The following is a 21,475-nucleotide window of genomic DNA, read 5'->3' on the forward strand; positions in this document are numbered from 1 at the left end:
CTTTTTGATAGTACCACATTTGGTTGCAGATTCCTTTTTTAAAAGATTTTATTTATTTTTTATTTTTGAAAGATTTTATTTGACAGAGACAGACAGCAGGAGAGGGAACACAAGCAAGGGGAATGGGAGAGGGAGAAGCAGGCTTCCTGCCAAGCAGGGAGCCCAATGCGGGGCTTGATCCCAGGACCCGGGGATCATGACCTGTGCTGAAGGCAGACGCTTAATGACTGAGCGCCCCTTCTAAGATTTTATTTTTAAGTAATCTCTACACTCATCATGGGGCTCGAATTTAGGACGCCAAGATCAAGAGTTGTATGCTCTAGCAACTGAGCCAGCCAGGTGCCCCTGGTTGCAAATTCTGATTCCCATATTTTCTGTAATGTGATTGCCTCCAGCTAGTTTTGAGTTGTAGAGAGTTTATAACAAATGTCTTCTTTGTACCCCTTCTGAGGGTTGGAGTCTTTGCTTATGAGTATAAATCACAGTTGCTATTGATACTATGTTTGTATTGCATCCACAATCCCAAACTGCTCTAGAATGTTTACTCCAAAAGAGCAGGGTTATCTTTCTTGTTCTCTCTGTATCCGCAGTGCCTGGCACTTAGGTGCTCAATAAATATTTGTTAAATGAATGAATTTCAGGAAAGGGCCTTCTAGGGATGCCCTAATCTGGAAGTGGCGTCCCTTCCAACTGACCCCCCCCCCCCATTTTTGTTTTAATCACTTCTTGTGTCTGAACTGCTGTTGTTGAGCATTGTAGATTTCTGTGTTCACCTGCAGTGTGAATCATACCTGCTCACTGGTGCTGGAGAAACCTAAACTGACACCAGATAAAGAAGCGTTGGAAGGATGGGATGCAGAAAAGATCCAGAAGGGTTAGAGGGAGAAATTGTTGGTTCCTTTCTATAAGAGGTGTAGTGGAGATGAAAAAAGATGCTTTTAACTAAAAATCGTTAAAGTATGATAAAATTGGGATTGTGTCTGCCATTTCTATATACCCGCATTATTTATAATGGAATTGTAGAGGATTTTAGAGAAACCGGGCCTAAACCAGAACTCATATTTCCCTATTCTCAGTCTAATGGCCTATACTATATGAGAGGCAATAAGGGATAAAGAATGAGGGCTGGGTTCAAATTCACCTCTTTCTCCCATTTACTAGATATAGGCCCATTCTGTTCCTCGGTTATCTTATCTGTAAAAATGGAGATAACAGCCTCTATTATTTCAGGGTTACTCTGAAAAATCAAGTGTTTATATATGTAATTCCCCAGGCTCTGTAAATACTCAATGTTTCAAGAATGAACTGCTCACAAAAGAAAACTACAGCCTTTTCCTGCATAAACAGTAAGAGTCTACAGTGATCTTCTGGCCTCTGTATGTCTGGTTTTTTCCCCGCTGTGTCGGGTTGGTGAGGTAGTCGCAGCCAGGACTACACAGCGGCCAAGAGCAGCCCGAAAACCAGCCATGCAGTGAACTGGAAAAACAGCCCTGCCGCGTGAGCGAGTCCGGGAGCCAGCGTACGGTCAACCTCCCTCTTCCCGGGGCGTAGTTGCTGACTGACGGACACGTTGTCTTAGCCACCCAAGCCGCCCTTTTTCTCAGCGCCCCGCCCCCCAGGTATGATAGGTAGCTGGCCTCAGCCAATGGTGACACAGAGCCGTGGGCACAGTAGCCAATCATGGGTCGGTGAGCCTGGAAAGGAGCGGGGCCGAGTTAGAAGCGGGTGGCGCGGCCAGAGAGCTAGCGGCGCGGCGCGGCGCGGCGCGGCGGCAGAGGTAAGATGGCGCCGGTGGTTAACCTCGCTTCCGCAGTTGGGCTGCTGCCTCGCTCCTCCTGCCCTCTCCGAGCTGCTGCTTTGTTTCGGTCAGCGTCGAGGTTGCTCTCCTCCTGTAGGCTTCCAGAAGCCGGATTCTCCGGTGCCCGGAGCCGGAGGACAAAATGGCGCTTGTACGGGCGGCCGAGGACAGGCAGGGCCCAGCCGTAGGCTCTGAGGCGGGCCGGGACAAAGGCGGCGTGCAGGGAGGCGGAGGCTGGGCGCGGCGCTGCGGCCTTGCTGCCGCCGCGTGGGCCGTGCGCTCCCTCTTCGTGCGTGGCCGTGCGAGCCCGAGATTCTTACGACGCGCTGGTGGTCCGGGTGGGGGCGGGCATGGGGGACAAGTTGAAGTGAGACGAATCGACTAATGGCCTGGGGAGACGTGGGCGGAGGGGAGTTACGGAGCGTGACTCGTGCCGGTCTTTCACCCGCGGTCGGCCCGGATGGGGAGCAGGAATTTTCGGGAAGGGTAAGGGCTTTTTGATCTTTTGTGTGAGCCTGCAGGTTTTGGTATGAACAGGATTCGGATCCACGTCTTGCCGACCAGTCGGGGGAGGATCACCCCAGTGCCCAGGTCCCAGGAACCCCTGTCCTGTGCATTCACTCATCGCCCATGCTCGCAACCTCGTCTGGAGGGGCAGGAGTTTTGCATTAAGCATATCCTTGAAGACAAGAATGCACCCTTCAAGCAGTGTAGTTATATATCGACGAAGAATGGAAAAAGATGTCCCAGTGCTGCTCCAAAGCCTGAGAAGAAAGATGGGTATATATGTATAGATAATCTGTATCGTTTGTACTTTTAGTTTTAAAACGAGAGGGGCATGTGGTATATGTGGGCTTGTGAATAGCTGGAGTTTTTGTTAAAATTGGGGTGATGGGTATATCCTTGAGAAAAAAATAAAAACCGTTGAAAACTGCAAAGAGGCAGGCCGCTTCCAGTTGGGCCACTCACTTAATTTCTTTAGATCTTCTCCCTTGTCTATAAAATAAGGAGATATTCTAGGTTATTCTTAACCCTGGGGTTCCTGGCCCTTTGGGTCATCCCTGAACTTTGTTAAGTTGTGTATATGTGTATTCTTCTGGGAAAGGCTTCATAGCTTTCGTCATATAAGCAAAAGTATTCATGCAGAAACATAACTTGGCTAGTTAATTCTGCATGTATATTTTGGTTTTAAAACTGTGCCCAACATCTTATTACCTACAGTGGATTGATACTGAAGTAAAATGTAAAGTTGCCAGAACCAGTTTTGAGAGATGAAAGTGGATCTCTTTGATTTGTTCTAAGATGATGTCAGCATTTTTATAATTGGGATGTTTTGTTTGATGAATGAAGCACCAGATTATGCTACCTTCATTTCCCCTTAGTAATACCAAATGAGTTGACCTTGGGCCAGTTAAATTACTCTGTCTCACTGGCCTTTTTTATTTATAAATGAGGGTAATAGTTATTTTAATTTCCTAAAAATGATCTAAAGACTAGTGACTATGAAAATGGTTGAACTCTTTCAAGAAGGGACCTGAGTATAAAATGTTAATATTTTGTCTCCTTAGGGTATCTTTCTGTGCTGAACATGCCCGTAGGAATGCCCTGGCACTTCATGCTCAAATGAAGAAGACCAATCCAGGGCCTATGGGTGAAACACTCTTGTGCCAGCTGAGCTCTTACGCTAAGACAGAGCTGGGGTCGCAGACTCCAGAAAGTAGCCGCAGTGAAGCCAGCCGAATTCTGGGTAAGGATCTTCTCTCCTAGAATGAAAAAGGAAAAAGTAAGAACTTATTTTGGTTTAGCACAGTGCCTTGGACATACATGGCACGTGATAATACAGTAATATTGTAATTCATTGACAATTTGGTGAGAATTCCAGGATTGCTATGTTCACCAGTTCTTTTCGGTTTAAAGTAGTGTGTGCTTGGGTTTACTTTCTTGAGTTTATGACTGTTTCCATCATTGCTGTTTTTATGCTTGTCTTTGTTAGGCAGGGTAATTTCAGGAAGCAAGAATAATTTTGAGTTGACCTTTCTCTCCTTTTGAGGGCACGGTTATCTTATTTATGTTTTAAGTAACCTTACTTGGGTTGTATTTTTTCAAGCCGATTTTATTTGCCAGTGCCTTTGTACTAAGTTGTTGGGGTTTTTTGTTTGTTTTGTTTTCTTAAATGTTATGGTTTCGGTTGATGTGTTAAGTAATCTAGTTTTGTGTGGTGGAGTTACAGAGGTGGGAAGTCTTAATGGCTGCTCTCCCTTCCTTGCCTCAGATGAAGACAGCTGGAGTGATGGGGAGCAGGAACCCATTACTGTGGATCAGACATGGAGAGGTGACCCTGACAGTGAAGCTGATAGCATAGACAGTGATCAAGAAGATCCCCTAAAGTAAGTTGTAACTCCACATAAGGCTTTAAAATTTTTTTTGTAGTTAGAATGTGGACTATAGTAATGCATGCTATTAATAGATAAATAACCTAGGTGGGGTGAAGAGACTTTAGCTATTTGTGAGCAGTAATAGCTTCTGTATTTTAAAGTGTCCTGGTTCATCACTATCTTGCTACAGGGCAAGATTTTATTCTTTTTTGGAAGCTGTGTAATTTGGAAAAATTCTGGATATCAAATTCTACACATGAAAAAGTATAGGGGAGGAAAATAGGAAATTTCTTGGACATAATGGGAGGTTGGTTGAGAAATGCTTAGATAGAGAAGTGGAAATTGATGTAAATGGATTCCTGGTTTAAACCTCAGGAACAATAATGTGATTGTATTTGAATAACTACCTTTTTTTTTTTGCAAAGTTACATTTTATGAGTTTTTTTTTTTTTTTTCCTAGTGGAAAAATAAAATGATGTTCAAGAGTTTCCTTTGGTTTCATGCCTAAGAAAGAGAAACTGATTTAGAAACCTAGAAGTGAGTAATCAGTCTAGTTATATCTTAAGTAAGGTTCTGCTCTTCACTTAGCCCATGATCACCTTAGGAGTTGTAGAAACAAAAACATTGCCACTCACAGTCTCATATTTCTGTCTCATGGTTTGGGTTTAGTTTAATCTTTTTTTGTTCTCTTCATCTTTTCTGACTATTGTCTCTTAACACTTCCATTTTGCATAGAAGTATTGTAAATAGTATGAGGGATAATGAATTTCTACTCCAAAAGTCATTTAGGTTTACATTTTCTGAGTACAATAATTTCATCTATTTTTCTTGAGTAATGTCAGTATAGTCAGCTCTTCAGGAAGTACTTGTTTGGAAGGTCTCATCTAAGTAGTTTGAAAAGGAATGTTCATTATCTGGCAGGATTCTCTTATAGTAGTAACTTTGTACCATACATTCTTTTTTTTTTTTTTCCCATTGTGCTTCTGGAAATGCCAGACTTGATGCTTTGAAGAGGTATATTCTCTGTAGGGTCACAAAGTGACTGTCCTTTGGCGCGGTAAATACTCAGCTTTGAAGGTCCAGAAACTTGATTTTGTCAGTAGTAATCTAGAGTGGATCAGTCTCTAGGGGACATGTTTATGCTAGTGTAACTTAAAATATGAGATGTATAAATGTTAAAAGGACCAGGTACTTGATGTCAGTTCTCCTAAAAGGAACATTCAAAGGGGAAAATGAAGTAGGCAATTAAATATAAGGCTTCCCTTAATTCCCCTATGAGATTATCCAAAAAAAATTTTGGCCTCCTAAAATATTTCCATTTTTGGGGATGTCAGTAGAGTTGTTAAATGTCTTATACTAAGTTTGTTAATATGGTTACATATTGCTGTCCTAAATTTAACAGGTCTTTTTATTTAATGAAATTATTTTAGTTTCATCTCTGGTGTCAGTGTTTTGTTGTCACTAGGACCATTTTTTGATCATTAACAACTTAACAGCAAATATCTTCTTCACTTTCTCAGAACGGTACTTTTTGTATTGCTTATGATGATGTCATTAGAGATTTTATCCTACATAGAATTAATATTGGTATAGTTTCTTTCCCCTCTTGTAGGTATTTCTATGTGATTGTCCTCAAAGTAACCATTTACTTAATTGCTTTGTAAAAAGGATCTGAAGAGTTCATTTACAACAACATCCTGCACTGGTGAAGTTTTAGCTTAAGATTAATTGTTAAATCTTTCCTTTTTAAAAAGTAATTTTTACCATATGACGTCTGCTGGCATTCAGAACTAGTGTAAAGGTTATTTCAGGTTATTGAGTCTTCATCATTGTTATTAAAATAAATTTGGGGGAATACTCTTTCGTAAGAGACATTGTTTAATGGAATATAAGGTGGCTCCCTCTTTTTTGAAGATGAATTCAGATAATAAAACCCTGACTTAAATTTGTGAATATCAGAGTAAGGGAAGTTGGTACATGATTTTAGTTAAACTAGCTGTGAATGTCTGGAACATCCATCTTTAAATAAATGACTCACTCCTCCACTCCCCCCAATGATTTGTAGTAAATTCTAATTGTAGTGGCTTTCCATTTATACATTCTAGTCCCTATGCTATTGGTTAAATTCTCTTCTGACGGGGTACAATGAAATTAATTTCATTTTAACAAAATTGATATTAGGTTAAGGCCTCAGTATCTTAAGTTTGCAGACATACTAATGCAGCAAACCCATTTTCCTAAAGATGCACACTAGTCATCTTATTTAGACTTCAGATATTTTTAAAACCTTTTCACAATTTTTTGATAGTCTTAGATTTTATTCATCATGATTTGGTTCTTAATTTGTTATTTTTACTTCAGAGTACTTTGTAATTGTACTTATGCACAGGTAGTATTGACTTCCATTTGTATTCGAGAAAAATTTTGGGCAGAGATTACTTTCAGCCCTGAAGTTAATAATTGTATTTATTCTGTGTGTTTTAATGGCTTAACAGCTAATTTTTTTTTTTTTTTTTATTCATTTGAGACACAGAGAGAGAGAGAGCATGAGCAGGGAGAGAGGCAGAGGGAGAGGGAGAAGCAGGCTCCCCACTGAGCAGGAAGCCCGATGCGGGGCTCGATCCCAGGACGCTGGGATCATGACCTGAGCCGAAGGCAGACGCTTAACCATCTGAGCCACCCAGGCGCCCCTTAACAGCTAATTTTTTAAAAAGGTGTAATTTTTGGATTTAAAATTAGTTTGAGTATGTAATTTGTATGTATTGTTTTTTTAAATGAAATAATTTTGACTCGTCAAAATATGAAAATAGGAAGTCAGGTATATATCTGATTTCCTCTTCCTGGTTGGTTATATAATGATCATACAAGGCTAATGGAACCAAAAACTTTTAAATTTGCAGCTAATCTTTTCATTTAGACTTAAGTCAGAATAAGGAAAGTCTCCAATTAAATTGCTATTTAACTCAGTTGCTTATGTGACCTCATCATAATCACTAGAATAACTTTTTAAAAAATTCTATTAATTTATAATTGGTGGCAAAGCTTAGTAAAGTTGATGTGGATCTAGATCTTTGGCAATTAAGGGCTAACCCAGGGAACTGTATTTTGAGAAATTTGTCAAGAAAATGAGCTGGGGACCGTGAATAACCACTGTGGACCAGTGTTTTGAGGCCTCATGTAAGTTCCAATATAGGAATGTATTTTAAATTAGAAATTGAAATTATTATTTTTTATACTTCAATTAAAGTTTTTAAGATATTAATGCTACTAAATTGAATACTTTTAAGCTGTCCTGACTGGTAAGTGACTAAATTAGGAAATGGAATAAGATTGTAGATTAATAAAAATTGTGAATGTTCCATATCTTCACTTCTTAACTGCAGATAACTGGGAAAAATAATGAAACCTCTTCCCTTCCTCATATTGCGAAATCATACATTAGTATCCATGCTTGGGGATTTTCTTTATTATTTCTTTTTTAATAACTTGAATGCTGTCTGTGAAAACATTCATATTTAATAAGGTGATGGTCTCAGTGCTGACTTCCTGTTAAGTAACGAACTTAAGTCTCCTCTCTACCCTTTTCTCCTTTTAAGCTTGGATTTAATATTGTGTTTTCTTATTCTTTGCTGAATTCTCTTTTATTCCAGACATGCTGGTGTGTACACAGCAGAAGAAGTTGCCCTGATAATGCGTGAGAAGCTAATTCGTTTGCAGTCTTTGTACATTGATCAGTTTAAACGACTTCAGCATCTGCTCAAAGAGAAGAAGCGACGTTATTTACATAATCGCAAAGTGGAACATGAAGCTCTAGGCAAGTTTTATGCTAGTCCTAACCAGCTGTTTGTGGGTTCAAAATGTGAATTTGGTAGTAGTTAGATTTATTTCTGTCTTGGTACCTGGAGTGAGGAGAATTTGCTTTTCATAGTGGCTGTCTTATGGCCAGAGTTTACCCTGCTTATTTCTTGTTAATGTGGAGCAGCCATCCTTTATTGCTTGCTTAGCACATAAGGTCTTGACTTTTGTGACTTACCAGGTAGTAGTCTCTTGACTGGCCCGGAGGGACTTTTGGCCAAAGAACGAGAGAACTTAAAGCGTCTAAAATGTCTTCGGCGGTATCGTCAGCGCTATGGCGTGGAAGCCTTATTACATAGGCAGCTGAAGGAACGCAGAATGCTGGCCACAGATGGTGCTGCCCAACAGGTAATTCGTGTTTATACCTCTAAAGGGGGGGTATGTGTTTGCTTTGTTTACAAAGTTAGGGTAATAGTCAAAACATTGTACAGTCTTGGCTCTGAAATCTAACTTAATTGGATGTGGGGTAAATTGAAAAGAGCACTTTGAGTCCAGAGACTCTTGATCTTGAAGTTGTCAAATGTTGAGTTTTTTAGCCTTTAAGGATGTACCTTTCTTAAATGTTATAAGTAAGTATTCTCATAGATAATTGGTTGTATTTTTCTTGCCCTTTTTTTTGTAGTATTTATTTTATTTTATTTTATTTTTTAAATTTTATTTATTTATTTGACAGAGAGAGACACACAGCAAGAGCAGGAACACAAGCAGGGGGAGTGGGAGAGGGAGAAGCAGGCCTCCCGCTGAGCCGGGAGCCCGATGCGGGACTCGATCCCAGGACCCTGGGATCATGACCTGAGCTGAAGGCAGTCGCTTAACCAACTGAGCCACCCAGGCGCCCTTGTAGTATTTATTTTAGACAGAGTGCTTGTGAATGGGGTGGGGGCAGAGGGAGAAGAATCTTTTTTTTTTAAAAGATTTTATTTATTTGTCAGAGACAGCGAGGGAACACAAGTAGAGGGAGTGGGAGAGGGAGAAGCAGGCCTCCCGCTGAGCAGGGAGCCCGATGCGGGGCTCAATCCGAGGACCCTGGGACCGTGATCTGAGCCAAAGGCACGCTTAACGACTGAGCCACCTAGGCGCCCCAGGAGAAGAATCTTTAAGCAGACTGCCCTCTGAGCAGGGAGCCCAACACGGGCTTGATCTTTCAACCCATGAAATCATGACCAGAGCTGAAACAAAGAGTCGGATGCTTAACCAACTGAGCCACCCAGATGCCCCAGTTGGTTGTATTTTCTTTTGATGGTTTGTTTGTGTGATTTATCTATTTTCTCCATTTTAGGCTCATACGACTCGGTCCAGTCAGAGGTGCTTGGCCTTTGTGGATGATGTTCGTTGTTCCAATCAGTCTCTTCCAATGACCAGACACTGCCTTACCCGTATCTTTTTTATTTGGTTCAGTTTGCTAGCTAGACTAAAGGCTGGTGGGAATCTCTGATAGTTTGCTTGATTAAAAGTCTTTGTTTTCCTTTGGCCCTGAATCAAGACCAGCAGTTTGCTGAAACTGTTGGTTTCAAGCAGGAGCCTAAAGAAATGTCTTTCTATGGTCTGTTGGCCATTTCAGAACTTTGGAAATGTAATGGTCAATTCATTAGAAAGAAATACCTAAGTCATTGGAGATAGGGATGGGCTAATATTTATTTGTAATAGATTAATACTGGGATTCCAAAATACAGAGATCCCTGATAGAACTTTTTCATTGGAAATATAGTGTTAAATCCAGTTATCACACACACAAAAAATTACTATGGGTTTTCCACCAAAAAACAGTGGGTTCTGAACTATGACCTTTCTTTGAGAATTATCCTTTTGTATGGTCAGGGCCCTAATTTGTATATTTTAGATTTCATTCAAATTGGAAACTTGCTATTTCCAAAAATAGAATGATTCCACTCCCCACCTTCCCAGTTAGTTTTCCTTTGGACCGTCATAACATCTCTTGATTTGCTATGAAACCATATTTACTATCAGGTTGTAAGACTTTTTGAGTTTATTGGATTGTGAAAGTGCATCTTTATTATGGGTATCAAGAAAGTTACTTTCACAGTAAAAGCACTTGTTAGTATGATGATCTTTATTATCTGAAAGGCTTAAATCTTGCTGGATTTCATTTGCCTGGCAAGAGATATAAAGTATTTGGAAATGAAGTGTATCTTCTTTAATAGGAAAAGAAGGAGAACCTTCTCTTGGTCTTCTGAGAGGAAAAATTTTTTCTGTTTATTGAGTATTTTACCAGTTTTTTAATGATAATAAATATCTGATAAAGGATTGCTGTCCTTAATATACAAAATACTTGTGCAAGGGAATTAAAAACTAAAGATATATGCTCAAAACATAATTGGGCAAAGGTGGACAGATTTAAAAGTAGAAGTGGCTCAATGTTGAAAAGTGTTTATCTTTCACATAAGTGAAGTAGGTAATAAGGAAATTTTTATCTATGAATTTGATACTTATATATATATATTTAATGAATTAGTGAATTTCAAGTTGGTGGTGAATGAATTCTAAATACTGCCAGTGGGAAGATCAAGTGGTACAAGCTTTTTAGAAAGCAGCTTGGCAATATTCATATTTGATACGATAATGTTACCTTGGAATTTATTTTAAGGAGATAATCAAATACAGACTGATATTTTTACATAAAATTCCTTCAACTGGAGACGGCCTTAAAATTTTCAGAAATGGGGTATAGAGAAGAAAATATGATACAACATATGGAATATGTTTAGGCAATAAACGTTAGATTTAACAAAATTTATGAATGACAGGAAAATGTGACAAAAATAGGATATGGAATTACATATAATCAAATACTGGGAGGGGAATTAACAGAAATTGACTTTTCGATGGTGGGGTTGTAAATGCCCATTATTCCTCTGCCTTGTACTTCTCAGGTTTTCTTCACTGAGCTTCAATTACTTTATAAGTCAGAAAAACTCAATTTATAGATATTAAGGAATATTTTAGAATTACAGTATTATACTCAAATAGTTTGTTAGGATATTAATATTTTAAAAAGCAAAGTTGAAAATGAAATGTATTTGAAAAGAGAAGGGAAGTATGATTTCTTTTGTTTTATGTTTTTTTCCTTTCCGCTCCATAGTTGCTTAAGTCGCTTACCCTTCCTTAAGTCCTTATCCCAGAGAAAGATGCGACTGCCATTGGTGACCTGTTAACTCTTTACTCTGGTCTAATGGAGACAGCACTGGACTGAAAGTGAAGGACCCAGACTCTAGTTGTAGGTCAACCATTCCCTTCTTTCTCTCTCTTGTCCCCATTGGAAAGGAAAGGGGGTGGAGGAGGATGGGGGGAGGGTTTTTCCAGGATATTGTATTAAATAAGAGACTTGTGAAAGTTCTTTGAATTCCATGAAAAAAGTTCTGATTAAAACATTTTTAATGGATTGATTTTAAGTATTAATTTAGTAAGATTGGACTTTTTAAGCACATCATAGACTTTAGATTTTCTTAAGCACATAGAGAATGCAAATCTGGTTCCTGTTAGAGTCATGTGTTTGTTTGTTCATTTGATTGTTCATATAAATACTGTTTACTTTGTACTATTTACTGTTCCTTTAGAGTGGTAGTTCTCAACTGGGGACCATTTTATCCCCATTTGGCAATGTGTGGAGACAGTTTTGCTTGTTATAATTTAGGGATGAGAGTGCTACTGACTTCTAGTGGGTGGAGGCCAGGAATGCTGCTAAGCATCCTACAATGCACAGGATTGGCAGGGTTTTACAGTTGTGAAACCCTGCCTTAAGAGTTTAGCAGTTTCCAAGAATTGATTGAAACAAATGGCTTTATTCAAGAAGTTTTATTTGGTTTAAAAATAAAATGTATGCTATACTTTTTAATTTGTAGAAATACCTTAAAATTTGGAGGAAAGTTTACCCGTAATTCTGTAATCCCGGGTACAATTAGTTTATAGAAGGTTGTACTTTCTGGTTTAAAAATAAGCCCACATTTGAAATAAGAGTTGTCTGTTAATCTAGGGGAAAAACCATGTAGTTAAGATTTCAAGAAATGGTTATCACTTGAATAAAACATTTCAGAGTTAACTTGAACTAAATTTTGTTGTTTTATCTAATCAATTTAATTTTAATTCATCCTACAGAGCTGTTTTGCCAACTTGGAAACTGGCCCTTTTCTGTTTTACCCTTAATAGAAGTTATTAGTGCTCCTGGAGTGTTCCTGGAGTACTTCCTTTCCATGGGACCTCATAAGCAAAATTAACTTCTTTCTTTTCTCTTTGGGACCATGACAGAACTCCCCTGCACTGGCACCCCCATCCCCCAAAACAAGGGGGCATGGAAATTTATTTTTATTTTTTGTCTATTCCTAGAGCTTCTATTTTCCTCCGTTCTCTGCTGCTTTAAACATACCATGTAAACATTTTGGAAACAAGATTCAAAAAGTTTTTGCAATTTTTTTGCCAGTGTGCTTAACAGAGCGGAAACACTGTATCTCTTGACTCTAGGGAGGGCTTGGTAGTGCTTCTGCAAACTGCCTTTGCCATAGCATGTTTCTTCTGAATAGGTACAGATTCCTAGGATTGTTATTGCTGTTTGCTTAGCAGTGTTTTCAGATGTTTTGTGTTTGACTCTCCTAAGTGAGAACAAGATTAGTGTCTCTAGTTTAAATGACTGGGATCCTGATATGTAGGTTGGGGACTAGATTTAAATTACTGGTAGAGCTAGAACTAGATGTTAGTGAATGACACTTATTTTGAGAACTTTAAAAATTGCTAACTGTGTTTGGTTCTGTTTCAAATGTAACCATTTGTCTTCTGTAGTGCAGACCTTGAATTTTACATGGCAGACAACACTTGTATTTTGTGCCTCCAATAGATCCATTTTATTTCCCTTGACCATTTTTCTACAGATATTTGTCAGGACACGAATCAGGTTCTCTTCAAATGCTGCCAGGGGTCTGAAGAGGTACCCTGCAACAAACCAGTTCCTGTAAGCCTCTCTGAGGATCCCTGCTGCCCACTGCATTTCCAGTTGCCTCCTCAGATGTATAAGCCCGAGCAGGTACTGTCTGTGCCAGACGATCTGGAAGCCGGCCCCATGGATCTGTACTTGAGTGCTGCCGAGCTTCAGCCCACTGAGAGTTTACCTCTGGAGTTCAGTGATGTAAGTTAGAGAAGCTCTGCTCTGGTTGGTCCTTGAGGCAAGGCCTTATTTATTAATGGTGAGACTAGGTTAGTCTTTTGTGGCCAGGAGACTTGATCAAGTTTTTGAAATGATACATGTATGGTTGTATTTGTATGTTAGTATATTGATTTAGAGACAGTTAAATTGGCAGGAGTTTTTCTGAGGGAATAAGGGAATTGTAAACTATGGGAAGTTGGAAAGTCAAGATTATGGTTGGATTTGGTATAGCCAGGAAACTTGGTACCCATCACAGGTGAGTGATTCACTAGAATCTTAATAATGCAAATGAATTCTCATATCTACTCTTGACAGTTGTAAGCTTGTGTTTTTGCTCTCTAGTCGTAAAGGTTTCATTTTCAGGTTAATTTGCGCCCCCAAGAAATGACTCTAAACTTAGCTCTGGCTGCTGGCTTTTATTTTTGTTATGTTATTGTAGATTCCGTTGTGAATGGACTAGAACAACAGTGATACCTTTTTAAGTATTTGCAGCCTTCGAAGTATGTACACTACTTTTTTAATTGGTCCCAGCCCATAAACGCATCTCTGATTTTATTTGTTCCCTAGTTAGCACTACCCTACTGTCTGACTCAGGGATCAGTTGTCATACCATCTCTGTCTTAGCACTTTACCTAATATTTAGCGTTCTGGATAAAGGTCTTCATTATTTATTCTGAAGATGAATTTGAGTTTCGTAATAAAGGTGTGTTGTATATAACCATGACATGTTTAATGTAACAGATCTAAAGGGAAAACTGAATGTAGGTTACGGGGTTATTTGCTAAGGGTAGAAGCAAAGTTTGGGTGGCTTCAGGGGTCTTGCTTGCTAAAAAGGATATACCAGGGTAGGGTAATATCTGAAAGAGAAAAGTGGTATTAAGAATAAACGGATTCTAATTTTTTTTCATACCCCCCCTTGGTTACATATGATCTACAGGCTTATTTAACTTTGTCGTTATTCCATTTATAATAAAATTATAATTTTTATTATAATCCTGATTATAATTACTTTTTAAAAAATCTCTTTCACACAGATTTCATAGAATATGAAAACTAGAAAGGGACCTTATTGTATACTTCAATGCTTCCCAAGTTTTTCCAATGAGATTATGTTGAAGGAGGGTAAATGAACAGATAGCCCTTTGTTGATAAGGACAGAGTTTTGTCTGCTTCCCTTCATTTCAAATGTGAAGAAAATGCAGAGAGGTGCTATCTTCTTTTTTTTTTTTTTTTTTAACTTAGTAAAATGAGCAACTCTGTAAGGTCTGAAAATTAACCTAATAAGCACTATCATCACCACATTCCTTTCAGATAATAATGTACATATGTAGAAACTAGCACATGTATTTTATGTAGATGTATTAGGTTAGTAACTTTTATTTCACCTGATAATTTCTCAGAGCCATTTCTGTTTGACCTTTTTGCTTTTCCCCTTTCACCTGTTTTTGCCATATTAGTATTGCTCTTTGGAGAATTTTTACACAAAATATTAGAGATTATAAGATTCGTGATTATATGTGAAACTGACATTTAAGGAATCTCAATTTTAAAAATACTTAGGGGCGCCTGGTGGCTCACTCAGTTAAGGGTACGACTCTTAATTTCGGCTCAGGTCATGATCTCAGGGTCTTGGGATCCAGCCCGGCATCAGGGGAATCTGTGCTCAGCGGGGAGTCTCTTTGGCCCTCCTCTCTCTGCCTCTCCTGCTTGTGCGCTCTCTCTCAAATAAATAAATAAAATTTTTAAAAATACTTAAAAACATACTGTCAAATCTGTTAATTTTTATTGCTTGGGTTTTTTTTTTTCTTCTCTTCAAAAAAATGTGTGAGAAGTAACCTTATTTTTGGGATTCCAGTGGGTTTTTAAGATGGACCTTTGATGTTAGAGTTTTAAAAATGATAAACAATCATTTGTGCTTGATCATCTCTTATGTTCATAATAATATGCTTTTGATAAATCATATTGGGGGCATCTGGGTGGCTCAGTCGTTAAGCGTCTGCCTTCGGCTCAGGTCATGATCCCGGGGTCCTGGGATCGAGCCCCGCATCGGGCTCCCTGCTCAGCGGGAAGCCTGCTTCTCCCTCTCCCACTCCCCCTGCTTGTGTTCCCTCTCTCGCTGTCTCTCTCTCTGTCAAATAAATAAAATCTTTAAAAAAAAAAAAAAAAGATAAATCATACTGGTCATTGTAAGTATAGTTTTAATCTTTGGAGGTAAAAATTCTTCAGAAGATGTTGAAACAAAATCCAGTTTTAGGAAAGAAATTTTGTCCTATAAATTCTGGATATATTTATTAGTGTACAGTTTTGCTGGGGAAAAAATGATTTCTTAATTGTGTGAATTTCACCAAGCAAGCTTAGCTTGTAACCTACATTCTGCCTTAGATATCATTTCTATAACTTGTTAATAACATCTGGTAATTTTACCCATGGGAGGACCAGGTGTTAGATATTAATCTCGGTTAAAATTCAGTGTTTCGGGCGCCTGGGTGGCTCAGTTGGTTAAGCGACTGCCTTCGGCTCAGGTCATGATCCTGGAGTCCCGGGATCGAGTCCCACATCGGGTTCCCTGCTCGGCGGGGGGTCTGCTTCTCCCTCTGACCCTCTCCCCTCTCGTGCTCTCTGTGTCTCATTCTCTCTCTCAAATAAATAAATAAAATCTAAAATAAATAAATAAATAAAATTCAGTGTTTCATTCTGGATATTACACTTGCCTGTTTTCTCTGCTTTGATCCAAGGATGTTTGGCAAGTAACAACCTAATACCATAATCCTATTACTTTTTTGAGATCAGAACAAAATGTCGATTCTGTCTTTATGTCCTGATGGACTTATGTTTCTAAATATTCCTGTTGTGATAGGCATTTCTGCTGATCCTCTCTTCTTGTTTTAGGTTCCTTTCCCCAATTTTAATTCTTGTAACAGACAACACAAATACGTGAGAAAAGCCTTTTTATTATCTATTTTTTTAGAAAATATTTCCGTACCATTGTCATCTTGAGACTTGAAAATTTTATGCCTCACTTAAATGGGTTCTTTTATTTTCATTTATTTATTTTAAAGGTTTTACTGTTTATTTGTCAGAGAGAGCGAGAGCGCATGCACAAGCAGGGGGAGCGGCAGGCAGAGAGAGAAGCAGGCTCCCTGCTGAGCAAGGAGTCTGATGCAGGACTGGATCCCAGGACCCTGGGATCATGACCTGAGCTGAAGGCAGATGCTTAACCGACTGAGCCACCCAGGTGTCCCTAAATGGGTTCTTTTAAATTCCAAGTTAATTATTTGTACAATAATTGTGCATAGTAAAAGAATTGGAGAAAACCGTTCACAGGCTTAACCACGTAGGAATACTGGTTTCTGTGGATAATACAGAAGTTTCTAGGGGCACCTGGGTGGCTCAGTCAGTTTAGTGTGGGACTTTGGGTTTTGGCTCAGGTCATGATCTCATGGGTTGTGAGGTCCAACCCTATGTCCAGCTATGTGCTCAGTGGGGAGTCTGCTTGAAGATTCTCTCCCCCCACTCGCACACTCTCTAAAATAAATAAATTAATTAATTGTTTCTAACACATGTGAAATCGATGTTAGGTAGCTGACCATATCCTTTTCTGAATTTCTGCTTAAATTGAGCAGGTATAATGTCGTACATTTCTTTAATTAATATTCTTTAATTATTGTGAAGTGTGATACTTAATTAGATGATTAGCACACCAGAGAAGTGGAACGGGTTTCAAACTCTTAGACTTAATTTAAAAGCATAGAACTAAGTCTGTTGTAAAGCTAGATTACTGGAAACAGAGCCTCTATAAAGTAGACTGGGCATAGGGGAATAGAAGCCCTTTGTAGTTTTCACTCTTGGGAAGGGAGTTTTGCAGTAGACTCTTGGTACCCTGAAAGTCAGTTTGACACATTGTCTGTGGCTTTGCAATGCTTTTGGCCCTGAAATCAAGACCAGTGGTTTGCTGTAGCTGTTGGTTTCAAACAGGAGCCAAGAGTAATTTTTTTTTTTTTTTTAAGATTTTATTTATTTATTTGACAGAAACACAGCAAGAGAGGGAACACAAGCAAGAGGGAGTGAGAGAGAGAGAGAGAAGCAGGCTCCCTGCTGAGCAGGGAGCCCAATGTGGGGCTAGATCCCAGGACCCTGGGATCATGACCTGAGCTGAAGGCAGACACTTAACGACTGAGCCACCCAGGCTCCCTGAGTAATGTGTTTCTGTGGTCTGTTAGCCATTCAGCATCCCAGTGGGAATGGCTCGTTCAGTTGGAAGAACATAGTTTTTTTGAAATATGACTTTCTTTTTTTTTGAAAGGTTTTATTTACTTATTTTATATAGAGAGAGGCAACACAAGCAGGGAGAGTGGGAGAGGGAGAAGCAGGCTTCCTGCTGAGCAGGGAACCCAACGCGGGGCTCAATCCCAGGACACTGGGATCATGACCTGAGCCAAAGGCAGACGTTTAACGACTGAGCCAACTAGGTGCCCCTCTTTCTTTTTTTTAAATTTTCTTTTAATTTTTTAAAAAGGTTTTATTTGAGAGAGTGGGAGGGAGAGGGGAGAGCAGGAGTGCGGGGGGAGGGGCAGAGGCAGAGGGAGAAGCAGACTGCCCACTGAAAAGAGAGCCCGACATGGGGCTCCATCCCAGGACCCTGAGATCATGACCTGAGCCAAAGGCAGACGGTTAACCCAACTGAGCCACCCAGGTGCCCCCCCCCCCCTGCCTTTTTAAAGAGCAATTGAAGTATGTTTTGTTTAAGAATTAGGGATTTCTGGGTGGGGATAGGGACTTAATCATAGTATTTCCTAGCTCACTGTGACTGTTAAGACATTAATCAAGCAATCTCATATTGTCCAGTCTTTTTTTTTTAGTAAGCTCTTTGCTCATCATGGGGCTTGAACTTACAACCCTGAGATCCAAGAGTCGCATGCTCTACTGACTGAGCCAGCCAGGCACCTTGCATATTGTCCAGTCTTTTAAAGTAATATTTTATTTTAGTTTGTGATTATCCTGATTGTCCATATTAGATTCACCACTGGTGAACTTAGATGGTGACTACCGTTAGTCTTAGAAGGAATACACTTTTTTTAAATAAAATTTTTTGGTAAAATATTCGTAAAACGTGAAATTTACTATTTTAACCATTTTTACGTGTACAATTCAGTGGTATTAAGTACAATCACAGTATCGCACAGCTGTCACCGTTGTCCATCTCTAGAACTTTCTGTCAGTCCTGAAACTGTGTGTGCCCATTGAACTATAATTCCTGCTTCCTCTCTCCCTCCAGCCCCTGGTAGCTACTATTCTACTTTTTGTCTCTGAATTTTTCTCTTTGAAAATACTTTTTTTTTTAATTAAAGCTAGTATAGTGGTCTGTGCTTTATACTCAGCAGCGAGCAAAAGTTCTTAGTGCTTTTGGATCTTATCCCATTTGTTGGACATTCTGGGAAAATCTTTTTTTGATTAAAGGTAGGAAGGGGGTGAGGGAAATATGGGAAAATTGCTTTGAGGTTTGTTGAAAAATATGCCAGCTTCAGTTTATTGGTTCCCTTGATTTTGCTGATGGGATTTTCTCTTTCTTTTCCTAGGACTTGGATGTTGTGGGTGATGGTATGCAGTGCCCTCCTTCACCCTTACTTTTTGATCCTTCACTAACCCTTGAAGATCATTCAGTCAAAGAAATTGCTGAAGGCCCAGTGGATATTCTGGCAAGTGAAGGACAACCCCATCCAGGCACAGGTCTCCCTGCTGGCTATGGCTAGCATGTACTCCCAGTGAGTGGGGTTGTCATCATGAGTAGACTGTAGGGGTGCTCCAGATGGCAGTTCTCCAGTTGGGCCCTTAGAGAGAACACCACTAGGCTCAGAATCTCAGAGAGCAGGACACATGTTTCTTTAGTTAACTAGAAGAGGTTAAGACAAGGAATCTACATAAATGGTTCATTTTAAAGGGAGAGTTCAGCATGGGAATTGTTTTCATCATAGAGTAAGGACAGGTAATGTGATTTGGCTTCTTTGAGCCCTGGGTGGGGTACTGGTGGCCCTGACTGAAGACTAGCAGTTGTACTGTAGCTGCTGGTTTCAAGCAGAGGCCCAAAGGACTGTCTTCCTGTGATCTGGCTGTTCTTGGAACCTCAGCAGAGAATGGCTGTTTCATCGGAAGAAACAACCCACAGTTCTCCCTCTTGTTGGGAGGGCCTTAGGAATGCTACATGTCATGACTGCTGACTCCAAGGGTCAGGGATAGTTAAGTATGGGGAAGAGTAACGTCTCAGAGTTAACTGTATGTCTCCTGTCTTGATCTTGGTAAGTCAGATTCCTGTTTCAGACCATAATGAATGGATTTGTAACCAAAGTGACTTCTCTTTTAACAGGGCCAGATGCAGATGGCTGGAGATGGGTACAGATCACAGGGGTCTCGAAATTCTGAGAAAGCCTCTGCACCACTGCCTCAGAGCGGAGTGGCTACTGCAAATGGGAAGCCAGAATCCTCTTCTATCAGTTGATAATTTGTTTGGGGAACCATTTGACTTTGGCGGATTTGAATTTTCCATTCTTTAAACAAGTATTTATGACTGTCTCTCACTGAAGGACAACTCAGACTACGACGTTTTTCCTCTGGGTTGAGTGCTCTAGTCAAACATAAACCAAATTTGTGGGGGAGGGACCAATAGTGTCTTCCCACACTGCGCAAGGAAGAGAGAGAGGTGATTCCTGTCAGAGCTGCTGGGATTGAGAGAGTATTTGGGGTGGGCCTAAGGGGAGAGAGATCTTTGTAATGGGAATTCCCAAGTCCAGGCACAAATAAACATATGTGTTTAGGTAGGAGATGTGTTCCCTTGGGATATTAATGGAACCCAGTTTCCGATTATCTCTTTCTAATGGCCTGTGTTTTAGCCTTTCTTCACCTCTCACCTGATTGGTAATCTGAACCCCTTCTTCCACTAAACTCCGACCTATAACCTCTGAGAATAGCCCACAGGACTGGGCCCTCCTTACCCATCCATCTTGCTTCTAACCTATGTAAATTTCTGTAGTGGCTATCTTATGTAAGATACAATAAAAAATTGTATATAGTTTCTATTAAATGTTAAAATGTTACGAAAATGTAAAACAATCACTTGAATGCATGTTTTCTTTATATTTGAATGTGTATATATATTTTTTGGGTTCCTGGGAGTTGTCTCTGATGGGGAAGGGGAAAACAGGAGAGGTAAATTTCCATCCCAAATATTAAATACATTTTCAGTAACTTGGTTTGGTTTGGAGGATAAGATAAAAACCTGTAAGAAGTAAGTGGAAAGGGGTGGAACTTCCTTATTAAAGCCTACCAGTTCCAAAAATCTTCCTTCTATTCATCCTGCTCTCTGTGCCCTCGTACTCCCACTTGGATTTCTTTCTCCCAGTTGATGTCTGATTATCATCTCAAAATTCTCTAGAGCTAGGAATGTATGTATGTAAAACTTCCATTGAAGTTGAGCCTGATGCTAGATCACAGAGATAGGCATAAACTGTCAAGATAATTTTGATGATGAATCTAAAGATAGGATTAAAATAGAAGTTCACTTAGGATTGCGTTACCTATGCTAGAAGTTGTCTGTTATAGGCATACCTTGGAGATATTGTAGGTTAGGTTCCAGACCACTGTAGTAAAAACAAATACCTTGATAAGGCAAGTCAGGTGAATTTTCTGGTTTCCCATTGCATATAAAAGTTATGTTTATACTGTAATCTATTAAGTGTGTAATAACATGTCTTTAAAAAGTGCATAACTTAGTTAAAAAATACTTTATTACCCAAAAAATGCTAACCATCATCTAAGCTTTCAGCAAGTCATAATCACTGATCATAGATTACCATAACATATATAATAATGAAATCTTGGAAGATGTACAAATGTGATACAGACACAAAGTGAGCAAATGCTTTTGGGAAAATGGTGCCAATACATTTGCTCGATGCAGGGTTGCCACAAACCTTCAATTTGTAAAAAAAATGCAATATCTGCGAGGTGCAATAAAGTGAAGCACAGTAAAATGAGGTATGCCTGTAATTGTCCCTTGACCTTTGTTACAAGTGCTGCCCACCTGACTTACATTATTTAGTAGCCCTATGATCTTCGTGGCTATTACCATGTTCAGTCCTGGCCTGCAGAGAGGCACTGGCATATTCTCCCTGTACCTTTTGATTCCTTTGCCAGGGCAACTCCAGCATTTTCACTTTGCTGAGTGTTTGCCATTTTTTCCCCCTGGTTTCTGAAAGGCACTCGTGCAGCTAGTTTACCCACATTCCCTAGGCTCCTGGCCAA

The 21,475-nt window shown here is 39.5% G+C and overlaps 1 protein-coding gene and 3 non-coding genes across 8 annotated transcripts; all 4 read left to right on the top strand.

The window, feature by feature from the left end:
- Positions 1 to 1,715: 1,715 nt before the first annotated feature.
- On the top strand, positions 1,716 to 20,284 carry KANSL2 (KAT8 regulatory NSL complex subunit 2). 5 transcript variants are annotated; one of them, XM_035002769.1, is made up of 10 exons: positions 1,716 to 1,777; positions 2,320 to 2,578; positions 3,367 to 3,545; positions 4,071 to 4,185; positions 7,824 to 7,987; positions 8,210 to 8,376; positions 9,308 to 9,404; positions 12,909 to 13,162; positions 18,757 to 18,876; positions 19,542 to 20,284. In XM_035002769.1, the coding sequence occupies exons 2-10, from the start codon at positions 2,328 to 2,330 to the stop codon at positions 19,671 to 19,673; spliced, it is 1,479 nt and encodes a 492-aa protein (XP_034858660.1). In that variant the 5' UTR covers positions 1,716 to 1,777; positions 2,320 to 2,327; the 3' UTR covers positions 19,674 to 20,284. The 5 variants fall into 5 exon arrangements, with proteins under 5 accessions (XP_034858660.1, XP_034858662.1, XP_034858664.1 ...); XM_035002768.1 differs by lacking the exon at positions 1,716 to 1,777 and adding an exon at positions 1,789 to 1,865; XM_035002771.1 differs by lacking the exon at positions 1,716 to 1,777 and having other exon boundaries at positions 1,784 to 2,578; positions 18,757 to 18,907.
- LOC118009082 lies at positions 9,496 to 9,632 on the top strand. The gene has a single exon (XR_004678811.1). It is a non-coding gene; the product is annotated as a small nucleolar RNA SNORA2/SNORA34 family (small nucleolar RNA).
- Positions 17,104 to 17,217, top strand: LOC118009085. Its single transcript, XR_004678813.1, has one exon. It is a non-coding gene; the product is annotated as a small nucleolar RNA SNORA2/SNORA34 family (small nucleolar RNA).
- On the top strand, positions 19,205 to 19,338 carry LOC118009083. The gene has a single exon (XR_004678812.1). It is a non-coding gene; the product is annotated as a small nucleolar RNA SNORA2/SNORA34 family (small nucleolar RNA).
- Positions 20,285 to 21,475: the final 1,191 nt, after the last annotated feature.

This window comes from Mirounga leonina, unplaced genomic scaffold (assembly GCF_011800145.1).
Source record: "Mirounga leonina isolate KUSES-001 unplaced genomic scaffold, KU_Mleo_1.0 Mir_126, whole genome shotgun sequence".
Taxonomy (NCBI): domain Eukaryota; kingdom Metazoa; phylum Chordata; class Mammalia; order Carnivora; family Phocidae; genus Mirounga; species Mirounga leonina.